Source organism: Rutilus rutilus (assembly GCF_951802725.1).
Source record: "Rutilus rutilus genome assembly, chromosome: 23".
Taxonomy (NCBI): Eukaryota; Metazoa; Chordata; class Actinopteri; order Cypriniformes; family Leuciscidae; genus Rutilus; species Rutilus rutilus.
Window position 1 is genome coordinate 18481028 of NC_140233.1, and position 17471 is coordinate 18498498.

The 17471-nt window shown below is 39.0% G+C and overlaps 1 protein-coding gene across 2 annotated transcripts in view; it reads left to right on the forward strand.

Annotated features, from left to right (window-relative positions):
* tmem266 (transmembrane protein 266) overlaps positions 1-17372 on the forward strand; it is a 69148-nt gene extending 51776 nt beyond the window's left edge. The window contains exons 7-11 of one of the 2 annotated variants that reach the window (XM_084397571.1): positions 1474-1612; positions 6459-6574; positions 8766-8946; positions 12424-12483; positions 14012-17372. In XM_084397571.1, the coding sequence (XP_084253697.1) occupies positions 1474-1612; positions 6459-6574; positions 8766-8946; positions 12424-12483; positions 14012-14658 (1143 nt within the window). In that variant the 3' untranslated portion in view covers positions 14659-17372. The remainder of the gene's footprint in view (positions 1-1473; positions 1613-6458; positions 6575-8765; positions 8947-12423; positions 12484-14011) is intronic. The other variant, XM_084397572.1, reaches the window with a different exon arrangement.
* Positions 17373-17471: the final 99 nt, after the last annotated feature.

Sequence of the window (17471 nt, forward strand, 5' to 3'; positions counted from 1 at the left end):
AGAATGAGTCTCTCTGGCGCAGTGACACTCTCTCAATGTCACATTGTTGCCTGAGCAGGAGAGGATCCATTGATCTAACTGCACTGGGATTGGCTAATTCAGTTCTATTGACCCCGCCCATTCATTTACATATTACATTTTTCTTTTTGTCATATGTGCCTGATATGAAGTTTTTAAAAGCATTTACATGTGCACACACACACACAAAAAAAAACTGAAATATTAAGTAAAAAGGTAAATAATATATTTATAATATATAATAAATATATAACAATAAATGTAAATGTGTGTATATATGTATATATGTGTGTATGTATATATGTATGTATATACATGAAAGAAATATGAGTATATGTATTCTATTTGATAGCACTAATATGCATAAGTGTGTGTGTGTGTGTGTGTGTGTGTGTGTGTGTATGTATATATATATTTATATTTATATTTTAGGGCTGTGAAAAGATTAATCGCATCCAAAATAAAAGTTTGTCTTTACATAATATATGTGTGTGTACTGTGTATAATTATTTTGTATATATAAATACACACACATGCATGTATTTATTTAAGAAATATTTGCATGTATATACTGTATATATTTATATATAATTTATATTACATATAAATATAAATGTTTTATATATAAATAACACTTCTTTTTTTTTATACATACATGCAAGGGTGTGTATTTATATATACAAAATAATTATACACAGTACACACACATATATTATGTAAACACAAACTTTTATTTTGGATGCGATTAATCGCGATTCATCTTTTCACAGCCCTAAAATATATATATATATATATATATATATATATATATATATATATATATATATATATATATATATATATATATATATATATATAGTACAGGGCAAAAGTTTGGAAACATTACTATTCTTAATGTTTTTGAAAGAAGTTTCTTCTGCTCATCAAGCCTGCATTTATTTGATAAAAAATACAGAAAAAAATGTAATATTGTGATATATTATTACAATTTAAAATAATTGGTTTTCAATTTATTATACTTTAAATTATCATTTATTTCTGTGATGCAAAGCTGAATTTTGCTGCCTGTATATATATATATATATATATATATATATGAAATATATTAATGTTTTTTAATGTTTTAATTATATATTTACTGATTATTTTATGGTGCACACACACTCACACATATATACCAAAAAACTGTATGTTTTGTATAATAGAAAAATATATAAAATACATATATGTATGTATGTATGTGTGTATGTGTGTGTGTATATACAAATAATAATATATTTAGAATTTATAAGTATTATTTATCTATTTATTTAAGTACATAGTTATGAAGCTGAGGGACTATAATACAGCACTACATGCTATGTAACAGCCCATAATATTAAAAAGACTTTTTATATGTTACAAGCTAAAAGACACTGGCGTATGATCGTTTGTTTGTTTGTTTATTTTCGTCAGGTATTTGACGGTGCTGTGATTGTCCTCTCTCTGGCCCCAATGGTGGCCTCCACGGTGGCTAACGGTCCCAGCAGCCCCTGGGACGCCATCAGCCTCATCATCACCCTCCGCATCTGGAGAGTCAAGAGGATCATTGACGGTCAGCTGCTTTATGACAACACTCCAAAGTCTAAAAAATACATGTGTTTTTAGTTCACCAAATGTAAATAATTTTGACCCTTAAAACACGTCAAGAAACCCTTAAAGAAAGTGTTAATGTAAATGCATTAGCCAATTCAACTGATTAATCTTACTAGCTGTTGTCCTGTCCGGCCCAATGAGTGTGAGTTATGATAGACGCCTCACACGCGCTGCTGCTGCCAGTGGTGGTCTTATTAAAATTCAGATTGATTCAGAGTCTTTTGTTGATGCTGAGAGGAGCATGATGTCCATAATTTCTCAGCACAGGTTCTGTTTATGCAAGTGTATTCATGATCGATGGCTGGGGCAGGTCACCCTCATTCTCACTAAACATCATTGAGCTGTCGAGTGCAGCGCCGTCATGAACAACAAACATCTCCACCAGAGAGAGATACAGGCACATCTAGTTAGATTTTCATATGAAAGACATGATAAATAAAAGTAGTAAGATTACTGAAACTTCATTTAAAGATATAGCTTTAAAGCTATAGAAGTATTTAAGAGAAACAAAAAACGAATACAAATTACGAAAGCGCATAACAAAAAAATACTAAACCTTAAACTAAAAGTGAAATGAAAACTGAAAATATGAAAGTGGAGGCTAATTTAAAATATTAATAAAACTGTAATAGAATACTAAAATAACAGCGGATACAAGAAACTGAAGTACTGATGCAATATCGTGACAAGGCATTCACCAAAAACAATTTTAGAAACTAACAAAAATGTAATGCATAAATAATCATGAATATGGCATCAGTTCACAGGATAGCGAATCATAATAGAGCTCATTTACATACAGAAATCATCAAAGGATGGTAGTAAAAACATCTTTACCTGCAATGAATGTTTAGTCTAATTGTTTTATATATATATATATATATATATATATATATATATATTATTAGGTACATTTTTAATTATTTTGACTATTCTTACTATGAGTTTGTAGCATGTCAATGCAGTCCATATGAGGGCGAACTTGCTTTGATTTATTTTTTTTGTGTACCTTTTTTATTCCAATTTACATCTAAATCGCTTTGTGCCCATGTATTTTGTGTATTATGCATGTCCGTTTGCCCATATCTTTTCCATTTTCTTCGAGAATGGTTATGTGCAAGATTTGAGAATTACATATTGTTTCATGTGTGTACGTTCATGCGCCTCAAGATGAGTGAGAGAGAGAGAGAGAGAGAGTGCACAGTCGGCAAAAAACAGCAGACAGCAGAATACTGTCGTTATACTTTACACAGTGTTAATACAACACCAGTGCAACACTGAAGTTATGCAATCTGAACACTGAAAAATGAAGAAGGAATAAAATCTTGATATTTTATAGAGACAAGCTGACCAATTAACATTCATGAGCTCAAGTCTCACGGCGAGTCTGGTCCAGTTTTACGCCACCCTGTGGTTGTTTCATGTTCACAGCAGGACATGAAACACCATGTGCTGAACTTTTGAAAAGACACCAGTGCACAATTAGATTTACTAAGGGTTAGTTGCTGAAACGTGTTTTTTATTTTATATTATTATATTTTATTCATATATTTATTAGTTGTTTTTATTTAAGGGTTAGGTCACCCAAAAATGAAATTTCTGTAATCATTCTCACCCTCATGTCGTTCCAAAGCCGTGAGAATTTTGTTAATCTCCGAAACAAAAATGATTTTTTTAATGAAATCTGAGAGATTTCTGTCCCTCTATGGACAGCTACGCAACTACCACTTTGTCACTTCAAAAAGTGCATAAAGAGATTGTAAAACATCCATATGAATTGAAAGGTTTAATCCAAATTTTCTAAAGAGACACGATCACGAATTTCGGTTTTTATTCACCATATAAACATCATTAACTCATCAGTTATTGTAAACCGAGGATCAAGCATGTTCACTTGACGTGCGTGAACCAATGAGGTTCATTCTCGTGTCACGCAGCACGTTTGAGCTTCAGCAAGAACCAATGAGGTTCATTCTCGTGTTACGCAGCACGTTTGAGCTTCAGCAAGAACCAATGAGGTTCATTCTAGTGTTACGCAGCACGTTTGAGCTTCAGCAAGAACCAATGAGGTTCATTCTCGTGTTACGCAGCACGTTTGAGCTTCAGCAAGAACCAATGAGGTTCATTCTAGTGTTACGCAGCACGTTTGAGCTTCAGCAAGAACCAATGAGGTTCATTCTCGTGTTACGCAGCACGTTTGAGCTTCAGCAAGAACCAATGAGGTTCATTCTCGTGTTACGAAGCACGTTTGAGCTTCAGCAAGAACCAATGAGGTTCATTCTCGTGTTACGAAGCACGTTTGAGCTTCAGCAAGAACCAATGAGGTTCATTCTCGTGTCACGCAGCACGTTTGAGCTTCAGCAAGAACCAATGAGGTTCATTCTCGTGTTACGCAGCACGTTTGAGCTTCAGCAAGAACCAATGAGGTTCATTCTCGTGTTACGCAGCACGTTTGAGCTTCAGCAAGAACCAATGAGGTTCATTCTCATGTTACACAGCACGTTTGAGCTTCTGCAAGAACCAATGAGGTTCATTCTCGTGTTACGCAGCACGTTTGAGCTTCAGCAAGAACCAATGAGGTTCATTCTCGTGTTACGCAGCACGTTTGAGCTTCAGCAAGAACCAATGAGGTTCATTCTCGTGTTACGCAGCACGTTTGAGCTTCTGCAAGAACCAATGAGGTTCATTCTCGTGTTACGCAGCACGTTTGAGCTTCAGCAAGAACCAATGAGGTTCATTCTCGTGTTACGCAGCACGTTTGAGCTTCAGCAAGAACCAATGAGGTTCATTCTCGTGTTACGCAGCACGTTTGAGCTTCAGCAAGAACCAATGAGGTTCATTCTCGTGTTACGCAGCACGTTTGAGCTTCAGCAAGAACCAATGAGGTTCATTCTCGTGTTACGCAGCACGTTTGAGCTTCAGCAAGAACCAATGAGGTTTGTTCTTGCGCTTCAAGCAAGTATGGTTGAGCTTCGGTTTATGTTCACTGATCAGTGTTTATGTGAATAAAAGCCTAAATTCAAGCTGTTCATAATAAAAAGTGATTGTGTCTCTTTAGAAAATTGTAACTAAACCGCTTAACTTTTGGATGAACAAATTGATCAGAACTGTTCTATAAAATAGCAGCATTCTGAGCGGTACAATTTCTTCGATTTAAGAGAGATTATGCATATTAAATCCAACTCTAATATGCATAATTTTAATACCTGTAAAAGTATATGTATAGTTGCAATAGTCTTTTCTTCCCTATTGTGACACATATCCGAATGAAACGGCTTTTTTAACAAAAAAACAAATGTAGGACGGGGCTGGATTTTGTCAATCAGGAATTGATTGGATGGTTGTGGTTTGCTTATTGGTGGATCTCATGTGAGTGACAGGTTGCCCCGCCCTCATGTCAGTTAACGCATCATCAGAGAAGAGATGAGCTGCTAGAAGGAGGGGAAGTTATTTTGATTAAAGATTACGAGGACACTTGAATTTTATTTTTATTTTAAATTAAGTGCACAGATAAATCATTTATAAAACATACAGTAATGTTCAATAAATAATAATAAAAAAACTAGATTTGTTCATTTTGATTTCATGGTGAATTTAGAATAATATATAACAATCCTGAAATGTATGAAGAATATTGAAGGACTGAGTAACACATTGCCATGCAGCAAAGCATGCTGGGAGTTCTCTCGGCAGATGGTACCAGTGTGAGAAGAGTCTAATTGATATGGAAAGCGAGTGGATGGTAAGAGGGGTCATGTGGATATGGCTTTATTAAGAGCCAGCAGCACCTGATAAAAAGCCTTTGGCCCTCTCAGCACAATCCCAGCCAAGCCAGAGAAAATCAACGTCAGACGCTATTGTCAATTCATGAAATATCAGGCAGATACGGTCTCTCCTCTTAGCTGTGGATGGAGCTGCTGTTAGCATATGGCTGCATTGGATGTTTTCAGAAAACAATTAGCTGTTTATCAAAGCAGTGTTAAGCCTTTTAATATTTGATTGGCTGTTTCAGAACAGAGATGAGCTATTTAAATATATTCAGATACATTTATATTAATATATATTAGTATTTATCATTTTATTATATTAATAATAATATTTAATGTATTTTTTTTGCAACGGGACCAACAATTGATTCAGCTTGATACAAAAATTGTCACTTGGATAATTCTCTTATTTTTCAACACTCCCCTTACAATAAAGTATTGCGATGGTATCATTGTACAGTGATGACATCAGATTGTAATACCATGGTATTACTCTGATGTTCTTCCCAAGAATGCAAGGTATGTTTTGGTAGTTTTTGTAAGTCCAAGATAATTCAAGAAATATCATACATTTTTGGTCTTTAAGATATAAAAAAAATAATTTTCTATTCATCAAAGAATGCTGTATCATGGTTTCCACAAAAACATTAAGCAGCACAACTGTTTCTTGAGCATCAAAACATCATATTAGATTTCTGAAGGATCATGTGACACTGAAGACTGGAGTAATGATGCTGAAAATTCAGCTTTGATCGCAGGAATAAATTACTTTTTAAAATATATTCAAATAGAAAACAGTTATTTTAAATTGTAATATAAAATTTCACAATATTACAGTTTTTACTGTATATTTGATCAAATAAATGCAGCCTTAGAGAGCATGAGACTTTCAAAAACAATGAAAAAATCTTATCGACCCCAAACTTTTGAACGATAGTGTACGAATGTACATGTTAATTTCATGGTTCATTTTTTGCTCAGAAAGGATTTGAGCGTTTCAGAGAACAGTTCATAAGTTTGCTCTCTTCTCTTCTGTAGCGTACGTGCTGCAGGTGAAGGTGGAGATGGAGATGGAGATCCAGCAGTACGAGAAGACCAAAGCAATGAGAGAGGAACAGCTGGAGAGACTCACACAGATCTGTCAGGAACAGGCCGTGAGTGATGATCAACCAATGCTTCCTCTTCTACCCTTCACTCCTGTCCGACTTTTACTTTACCAAAATAACACAAAAAGCACTTATATTAGGCCAGTGACACACACTTTGGCAGTAGCATTAGGAATGCTAAACCAGACTATTACGGATGCACAGGTACTCTTATACACTTATATATGCTGCCCACTTCACTAGTTCTTTAGGTCTTTCTTATCTTAGGCCCTGTTTACACCTGGTATTAAGATTTGGCGTTTTGGTTGATCGGATCACGAGTGGGCGACACTAAATACAGGTGTAAACAGGGTCCAAAATGTTTTGAGCTTGTCCACTTTTGACCACTTCCAGAGGTAGTCGAAAACACATTCAACCGGATTGCTTTCGTAGTGTAAACGCTCATGTGGTCGAATGTGTTCGAACATTTACGAAAGACCGCGGATACTAATGCGGAAACATTATGGGAAGCGCACTAGCCAGACGGGATTCAAACTTTGTCGACCCAAGTTTGGTTTGAAGATGAAAAACATACCAAGCACAATGTTCTCTCACCATTCCTGATTTCTAACACACACTCAGCTGGTCTTGCGTCTGTCAGAGCAGAAACAAAAGCTGATGCTCTCCATATGTTTTTCCATCGTCATCTTTTTGTTCATGTGTCAATTGCATAAACTTATTTTGTCCATTGAAAAAAACATACATTTTCCCGCCCATAGACTCTCCCCTCGAAGAAATCAGGACAGAAGTGGTCGAAAGTGGACAAAAGAGAAGCATTAAAACACCAGGTGTAAACGGGAATGTCTCTCCCTCGTCTACTTGTGATCCGATCGACCAAAACACATCTTAATACCAGGTGTAAACAGGGCAATAGAGTGGTGCTGGGATTATGTATTTTTGTAGCCCCAAACCTGGAAATGAGTTAGCATTTTAGCACTTCCGGTTACATCGTACTGAAGTCAATGGGTTTTTTTTAAGCCTTTATTTGTCTTGTAAAAGGCGGTTGCTAACAAGTATCTTAATGGGACTACAGAGGTTGTCGGGGACATTAAACGTCATCAGTCGAACTGGTAAACTCATCTATTCACTAGTCCGCTTTCACAGTTTATAAATGGGCTCTTGCTATCTATTATAACTCGAACTTTCAGGAGAAAATGTTTTTAAACAAAGACTGAAAGAGTTGTTGAAGCTTAATGATGTGACCGTAGTGTAGTTTATTTATAACATTCGTTTAGCTTTTGAATTCTGCGGATTTTATTTAGGCTTCAAAATTCATAAAAGTTGTGGTCATTCGTGAAGATCATCATGATGAACAAAAGGTGTAAGTATCATGAGCTTTTGTTAGTCACAGACCTTATTTTCTGCAATAATCCAAAAGGAAAATCCTATTGTTTTTTGTCGAGGGATCCAGTGTGATGCTAACTCCGGGTTGGCATACAAAAATGTTGCTCTATTTTCTCCCCTCTCTAAACATGTTACTTCATCATTGTGTATTTGACCAGCAGATGGCAGCACTTTGACACGCAATCAAATTTCACTTCAATTTCATCTGCTCAGTAACACAGCACCTGTAATTTAAAATATATGCGTTTTGATGGATCAGATTGTATCAGATAAAGACATTTTTTTGCAATTGAGCCATTTTAGGGTCACTTTAAAAAGTGATTTATTTTTATTTTTTAATCGGTGTAGAATTGCATGCCACTGAAGTCGATAGACACTGATCTATGCGAATTGTGTCTCAACAGCACAATGCATCCTGAATATCTCATATTTTTACCAAGCTCATGCTTTATTTCTGATCGGGTCACGGCGGATGATGCAAGCTCCCGTTTCAAGCTGCAATCCCAACCCAGTGTATTACATAAAGCAGTCACGTGACTCGTCCAGCCGGTCCTGGGTCCACCAGACAGATAACACAGACAGGGATCAATGCACACCACTGAATACACAATTTACCCTAGATGTGTTTCTGTTGTTTCTTCTGCTTGGGGATGAAGGCAGATAAGACTGTGCTAGTAATGTCTTGAAGAGTGTGTTGGGAACTGATCTAAGGCCTGTCGATATCAGTGCAGTGGTCGATATCAGTGCAGTCATTGATTATGTCGAGTGTGTGGACGTTGATTCAACAAATAATAATAATACATTTTATATGTGCCTGGCCGGTATATCAGTCAGTCTTTGTTCCTCTCGTTGTCAGTTTGAGATCAGGCAGTTGAGGGCTCATCTGGCGCAGCAGGATTTGGATCTGGCCGCTGAGCGAGAGGCTGCCATGCAGATCCATCATGTATGGGGGAAACAGAGCAGCAGCTTCCAGGAGATAGATGGCCTGGGCCCCACTGGATCTGACAAACACACCAGAGAACCCAGACCTGCTCCAGGTACCAGCCCTGTCCCTGTTCTCCTGCTCTCACAACCGAAATCTAGTAACCTTTATACATGTGCCACTAAAATGTCTCTGGTAACTTTCAGTACAGTACTGTATCAATTACATAACTTTGTATGATTCTTCTGTTTATAGATAGAGAGAGAGAGAGAGAGAGATAGATAGATAGATAGATAGATAGATAGATAGATAGATAGATAGATAGATAGATAGACAGCAGATAGATAGACAGACAGACAGACGGACGGACAGACAGACAGATGGACAGACAGACAGATGGACGGACGGACAGATAGACAGACAGACAGACAGATAGATAGATAGACAGACAGACAGACCGATAGACAGACAGACAGAGAGACAGATAGATAGACAGACAGACAGACAGATAGATAGACGGACAGATAGACAGATAGATAGATAGATAGATAGATAGACAGACAGACAGATAGATAGACAGACAGATAGACAGACAGACAGATAGATAGACAGACAGAGAGAGATAGATAGATAGATAGATAGATAGATAGACAGACAGACAGATAGACCGATAGACAGACAGACAGATAGATAGATAGACCGACAGACAGATAGATAGATAGATAGACAGACAGACAGATAGATAGACAGACAGACAGACAGATAGATAGACAGACAGAGAGAGAGAGAGATATAGATAGATAGATAGATAGACCGATAGACAGATAGACCGATAGACAGACAGACAGATAGATAGATAGACGGACAGACAGATAGATAGACCGACAGACAGATAGATAGATAGATAGATAGATAGATAAATAAATAGATAGATAGATAGACCGATAGACAGACAGATTCGATAGATAGATAGATAGATAGATAGATAGATAGATAGATAGATAGATAGACCGATAGACACAGACAGACAGATAGATAGACCGATAGACACAGACAGATAGATAGATAGATAGATAGATAGATAGACGGACAGATAGATAGATAGATAGATAGATAGATAGATAGATAGATAGATAGACCGACCGATAGACAGACAGACAGACAGATAGATAGATAGATAGATGGATGGATGGATGGATGGATGGATGGATGGATGGATGGATAGAAACATACAGACATAGATAGATAGATAGATAGATAGATAGATAGATAGACAAATAAATAAATAGATAGATAGACCGATAGACAGACAGATAGATAGACGGACAGACAGACAGATAGATAGATAGATAGACAGACAGACAGACAGACAGACAGATAGATAGATAGATAGATAGATAGATAGATAGATAGATAGATAGATAGACCGATAGACAGACGGACAGGCAGATAGATAGACGGACAGACAGATAGATAGACGGCCAGACAGATAGATAGACGGCCAGACAGATAGATAGATAGATAGATAGACGGACAGACAGATAGATAGACCGATAGACGGACAAATAAATAGATAGACAGATAGATGGACAGAGAGATAGATAGATAGACAGACAGACAGACAGATAGATAGATAGATAGATAGACAGATAGACAGATAGATAGATAGATAGATAGATAGATAGATAGATAGATAGATAGATAGATAGATAGATAGATAGATAGATAGACAAACAGACTATATCCTACAAACCCATCGACCTTCCAGGTGTCCATTTCATACAAATAGTGCAAAATGTAGTTTCTGTGCCAGTAATAAATATTTGTAACTGGTCATTTTTCTCAGTTCACTCCCCTGTATTTTGCATGTAACAGAAATCGAATGAGGAAACTCAAGTTTAGTGATTCTCCTGCATTAAATCAGCCCGGCCTCTAAACACAGACTACAACATCCATTCAGTATTTACTGTGACAGTACAAGCAGGACAGATCGTATGATATCCCATTATAACAGACCGCTATAATGTTCCCCGCATTATGTCAGGTCACATTGGGATCTGTTTGGCAGGAGTACAGCTGTTATACACACACAAACACACACACACACACAGGCTGCTCTGTGCATTGGGCCTTGTTCCTCCTGAAAGAGTATTCAACTATGGCACAAACATCTGTTCCTTTAACCTGAAAAACCCCTCAATGGTCTTCGTGCAAGCCACACTTCATCCCCCAGAGGACTGTGGGAAATGTGGGCACCAGGAGCCCGCCCGTGGCTCTTTCCTCTAAACGGCACATGGACAGAAACGCCGTCAAAGCAGAGGCCGACCCGTGGAGAGGAGAGAGTGACGGTTGCCTGAGGGCTCCTTTCTTAGCGCCCATATTTTACATTTGGCGCCTCAAAGACAGGAATTAGATGAAGACAAAGCCGCAAAAAATATAAGAGCTGCTGAGTGATCTCATTTTTTAAAGAGCTTCTTTTTGAAGTTGTGGCCGGCTACCTTTCAGAGTTCAGCGAGAGCGAGGTCTCTTTTATCTCCGCTGTGGTTCAGATGAGAATTTACTGCGCCGAGCGACCGCAAAGAGATCCTGCGTGACATGATCATGTTGAATCATCGCCCTCAGAAGTCTGCTTAGTTTCAGGAACCGGATTCCTGAAATACTGGATGGAGACACCAAAAATAAATAAAACGACTTCGTCAAATGATTAAGATTTGAGAGGAAGCCTGAAACACTGTTTCGTTTCAAACATAAATGTGACATTTTTAAAAACAAGAAAAAACTGCCAATAAGATAAACTTGACTGAAAATATGAAGTCTTCACATTTTTCTTCCTACTTGAATGCGTCTTGTTTTAATGATGTCTGGATATTTTTTGCTGGAAAACAAGGCAAAAATTCAAATTGAAGGACATGAAAACAGACCTCACATACATATTCTAGCCTGGTGTAAATCAAAATGGTATTTTGGCAAAAGCAATGATTACAATTGTACATTTTAGGAATTTTTTTTCCTTGAAGAATATGATTTCATATTAACTCTTTCTTTGCCTTTCTCCCTGGAAGAAGTTAAGTGTGTGTGGTCGTCTCCGTCCTCATGTGTTATTTATTCAGCTGGGATTGTCTTCCTGGTGTTTTAGTCAGCTCCCCATCTCCTCCCGAGCCTCCGTTTGATGAATATTTTAAACAGGAAAAATGAATTTAAAAAGGCGCTGTGAGTTGGGTCTCGTCTCCAGAGATGTGCGGATGGCACTTAGAGTGCAGTCGACTCCTCGCTCTGCCAGGCGGATCATAAACGGATGACCTCCGCTGCTTCTACAGTCACAACCACATAGGACAGACTCTTTATGGGTCAGGAGGCCAAGCAGAAGACAAGGGTGGCCAGATTCAGAACGTTAATGCATTGCTTACACTGTAGCACGCTTCACTACATAGTTATAAATACTAGTTTAAGCCCCATTATAAAGCTGTGAAATGAGAAAAATGTGTTTTAAATTGTGTTTTAAACTTTAGGGAAAAGAGCTTATTAGGTTTGTTGGTTTTGGGATCATCAGATCACGTGATGTTGTGATGGACTTACATTTGTTCTTTTTCAGAGAGTGTTCATGATGATATGAATAACTACATCAGTCAGTATTACAGTGAGCCAAGTAGCGGTAAGCCCCTTAAGTTATTTATTGCTTTTTTTATATACGTTTACATTATGATTATTTTTGATTATACAATGTTCTATTATACATCTTTTATTTTTAGGTTTGATCTATGCATATCATTTTTGCATGTCAATCACATATGCATTTACTGGCATACCGATTTCACCAAGTGCAACATGTTCCTGGATCAACATTCCCATCAACCAATCAGATTTTTACAGTTCATGTCAAGTTTAGGTTTACAACCAGGGTTAGGTGCTTCTATATCAGTGTTATTCACTTATCATTTCCCTCTGATTTTAGGGATAAGTTATGGGTTGAGTTAGGTTTAGAGGTAGGGATATGAGGGGCTTTTGCACCGGAGGAACCTTTTCATAGTTCCTAGATCCGTTTTTTGTTGTATTCGCAGCGCAAGAACTGGGAATGATTTTAATTCTAGGAACTCTTTTGAAGTAGGAGCTCATTTAGTTCCCGTAATAATTTAGTTAAGAGTAGGGTCTTAACCAGCACAATAGGAACTACCAGTGACGTTAATATACGCTGATTGGCCGAATGCATGCAAAACGCCAGCACCTGAACAAAGTACAGATAGACACACAGATTATAGCCTGTATATTTACTCCACAAACTAACTCTACGAACATGGAAAACAGTGATAGATGGACCTCTCAATATTTACGCTATGGAGAAAATCCAATGCAACTTTGAAGGGACCAACGAAACTTGTACTTGAAACTCAGTTAGCAACATTAGGCATCAACCACATGGCAAAAGCTATAATCTTGTTCATATACTGTCTACTTTCTATGTGTAACAGTTCTATCTAATAACGTATTAGACAGGACTGTTAAACAGATCGTAAACTAATGAAGATGGAGAAAGGGAGCGCTGTGTGCTCAGGCTCTGGCGTTCTTAGTGCCTTCAAAATAAATGTCCGCCACGGTGTCAAAATAAGTCACAACATCAAGCGTGGTTTACGTCACTTCAGAGTTCCTACTGGCGGTGAGAATGCAACCAGGAAAATGGCTCTAGGGGAAGTTCTCGAGGAACCGCCCTGGTGGCTAGTTCCTAGAACCAAGTTCCTATAACTACCTGGTGTGAAAGCCCCTAGTTAGGATTACATTTTTAGACAGGAATGTTGTCCAGGATCAACAAAATATGTTGACCCAGGTACGTGTCTAACTCGGCAAAATCAGGACATGCATTCACCTTTTCCTGCATGAATTGGATGCATGCATCCAAATAAGTGGTCAACTCATTTTTGGCAATGTGGCTCGTGACCCATAAAATGTTGAAATATACAGTATATTTAAGTAAATAAACGTAAGTATGCAAGAATATAATTAAAAAACTTAAACATGAGATAAATGAAACTAAACATTTGTAAAAATTTGACTTGAAATTCAATTAACCGTCTCAATATTGAAATGCCAAACGGTCTGGCTGATATATCAGTTGACCACTGTCAATGATGCTTAAATATTTAGCATGGCATTCATTCTCTAAGTTGTGCAATCTGTTGTACATACAGACATCGGAGTGCCCGACCCTGGTGCTCGTGTCATAACCACAGCAGCCATCGATGTCCACCTTCCCACCAACCCCAACCAGTTGCCGCCTTCCCTCGTCAGTGCAGACGGCCCGGGAAGTGGTCAAGAGCGCACGGGCAGCTCTGTAAGTGAAGCATCCAGCACGACCATGTCCCGGTCGAGCTGCAGCTTCACGGCCCGGCAGCACAGCATCAGCAGCCACACGCTAGGCTCCACAACTGACTGCAGCTCTACCGTTCGGGAGGCCTCCACCTCCGACTACAGTGGCCAGCGCTGCTGCCCTCCTCCATACTGCAGCCCTTTGACCCTCGGGACGCAACCGGGCGTCCACGACCCCAGAGCGGTGGTCAAAGAGCTGCTCTCTTCCTTGTCCGAGGACTCCTGCCTAGCGCAGAAAGGCAGGGTGGACCCGGTCAACCTTAAATTGCCCAGTCCGGCAGGGTCAGTGAAGGCCAGTCCAGAACTGGAGCACAGGGTGAACATATACAACAGGAGAAACCAGGAAAGACTGGGTGTATTCCAGACCAAGCCACTAATTCACCTGCAGGGGACCGAGCCATCTCTGGAGGAGAAGTACAGGCTTATGGAGCCGGCAGATACTCCCCTGAGCCATATACCAGACACATAGAGCATGAATTGTGGGACAGTAACCACCAACACCAGCTGAAGCAGCCTCTCTCTTGGCCTCTCTCTCTATATCACTTACTCATTGGCTGTGTCCGAAAACTGAAAATGGTGCCTTCACTGGCAGTTTCTGAGGTAGGAAGGCATCAAGGCATATCCGATTCCAATGTTTGTGGAACATCCGGTCTACTTGAAAGAGTGTGACTAGACTAGACTAGTAGTTGCTGAATCAATGTAAATGACTCAGGACCAACACTACTGCTGGAGAGTCACCTTCCTACAGAGTTTGATTCCAAATCTGCTCCAACACACATTCCTGTAGTTTAAGTAATCCAGAAACGATTGGTTTGGTTGGTTCTTTAGTGTTCGATAAGGGTTGGAGCTAAACCCTGCATGAAGGTAATTCTCCAGGAGCAGGATTGGACACCCCTGCTTCTTTTCACCAGATTCATGTCCCGTCGTGTGGTGGAATGCACTGCACGACTTAAGATCTGAACAGATTTTAACACGCTTAGGGCCAGATTTACTAGAAGCTTGCGTCAGCGCAAACCCTCTTTTGGCATTAAAAAACTACTTTCCGGATTCACTAAAGACGCAGTGAAAAATTAGCGCTGAAAAGGCGTGAACAGTTATTTTTGCGGCTGACCTTGCATATGCATTTGTGTGAGTTTCCCTTTCACATATAACATTTATGGGAGGATAGTATTTAAATGAATCATACAAAGTGATTTACTAAGGTTTGCGCTCGTCAATTTACTGGTATTTGCGCCATTATTTACCGCCCCAAAAAGCATGTCTTAACCAGACACTAATTTGCGCTGCTCTTGGTAGATTGTGTTGGGCATTATGGAAATGATCCAGCTGCGTCTGTGTTCTGTCAGTCAATCACGCGCAGAACTTTCCACTCCCATCTGTGCTTTTATGGGATTGCGCTCTCACGCTAATCTGGCCCTAAGTATCATTCACTTGGCTTTGTAAATATTTTCAGAAAATAAACTGCGCATCAAACTGATCACACACAAACTGACTTTCTGCAACTTGCTTTGACGACTCCAGAATGGAAATCGGGGGGCAAAAATCTTGGCATATTCCAGCTTTAAGTTTCGGTCAGCCTGTGGACGACTTGATTAGTTTCATGGCAGTTTGGAAAATGCAATTGTATTTGAACAATCTAAGTCTGAGTTGTCCAATTGTCCACTGTCCAAGGTTCCTCAAATCTGGCCCTGTCTCAACTCTAATCAAAAGCCACTTTTCCGTCAAGCTGAATGGTTCTAAGAACGGTAAGGAACAGTTAAAATGATATTTCCACTTGAGCTTGGTTTGGCACGGCACAATTACCAACTGTTCTTGTCCCGGGATTCTCAGCATGGTTAGCCAACCGTGCTGGTAGAATGTGTGTAGTGACGTCGCCATTCAGGATTGGTCACTTGTCTGTTGCCTGTCTACCAGTTTCTATGTACCTGGCCAAGCATGCTAAAGTAAACACAAGTTAATAATAGAAATATCTGATCATCCTCCATAACGGGGTCGCTATTTACATCTCATACCATATGTAAACTTTTGTGTTACAAAGGCAGTGACTGACGCGTTTGTATTACATTCCATAGAGCCCCAGAATGGAAAAATGAAACCATATCCATAACGACTAGGCTGGATGGGCACGGATTGGAATGGTTAACCAAGAAGAAAAGTTTGGGCTGATGGTGGTCAAATCCTGGTATGTGGTATCAGGGTTTGAGCTAAACTCTTGGTTTTCCAGGGCTGGATTTGAGGAACCCTGAGGAATTAGGGTGCATCTTCGTACAAACATTGAGTGATTGAGCAGCAGTTGTTTTTTGTTTCGGACACAGCCAATTTGTCTTTCTCTCTGTGTTGAACAGCACTATACTCCCAGGTTTCATGTTCTCAGAAAGGGGCGCAGGAAGTGACATGAGGATAATGCCCTCTGCTACCCACCTCATGCAATGTTCCTCCTTACAGATGCACATTTCTCTCTCTCTCCCTCTCTGCAAGAGCACTCAAAAGTGTGCCACTCCTGCCGAAATTGCACAACCTTCCAAGGAGTCAGGGAGAGGTACTTCGGGAGCCATCATTGGAAGATTCTTCAGGAATTTCAGTGTGTCTGTTGGGCGAGTGGTGTATGAAACCAGCAAAGACACACTCTTTTAGACGGTAGACCAATATCGGAGTGTGGCTGGAAGACTTATGTGTTCTCATTCAGGGTGGCGTGGGAGGGAGTTTTTATTTGTCGATTTGTTTATTTGTACGAAATGTAACTGACACACAATGTACAGTCCTTCCCCCCCCCCCCCCCCCCCCCCCCCCAATGCTGCAGGGTTACATTTGATCCGTGTTCAAATGTGTCAAGCTGTGTGATTCAGCCAAATTTCTTACCTTTGCCTTTCTTACATTACTGATGCTGATGTTTGTATTCAAATTCTATGCGAGGAAAAAAAAAAAGTGCTAAACAAGTATTTTTAAAACCGAGAGCAAACGAGAAGCGAACATTTCAGGTATACAGTATTAGAAGATTTTTATGAGAAATTATGGTTAAATTGTTGTCATAACCCCAAACCTTTACCCCCATCCCAATAGCATGAGCCTTTGAAAAGATCTATCTGCTTTCTGACTGAGGCAAATTAATCCTGTGTTATCGACAAGGGATTTTATAAACTGATAATGGGAGAGATTGTCAAGCAATTAAAAGTTGGTCAATTCATTTTGTTTGTCTAGTTTGTTGTAGGAGAAAGGATGTCCACAAATGTGTTCTGTTTTGCACAACAGTATACTAGTCATTTGTAAATGAGTAAAAGCAGA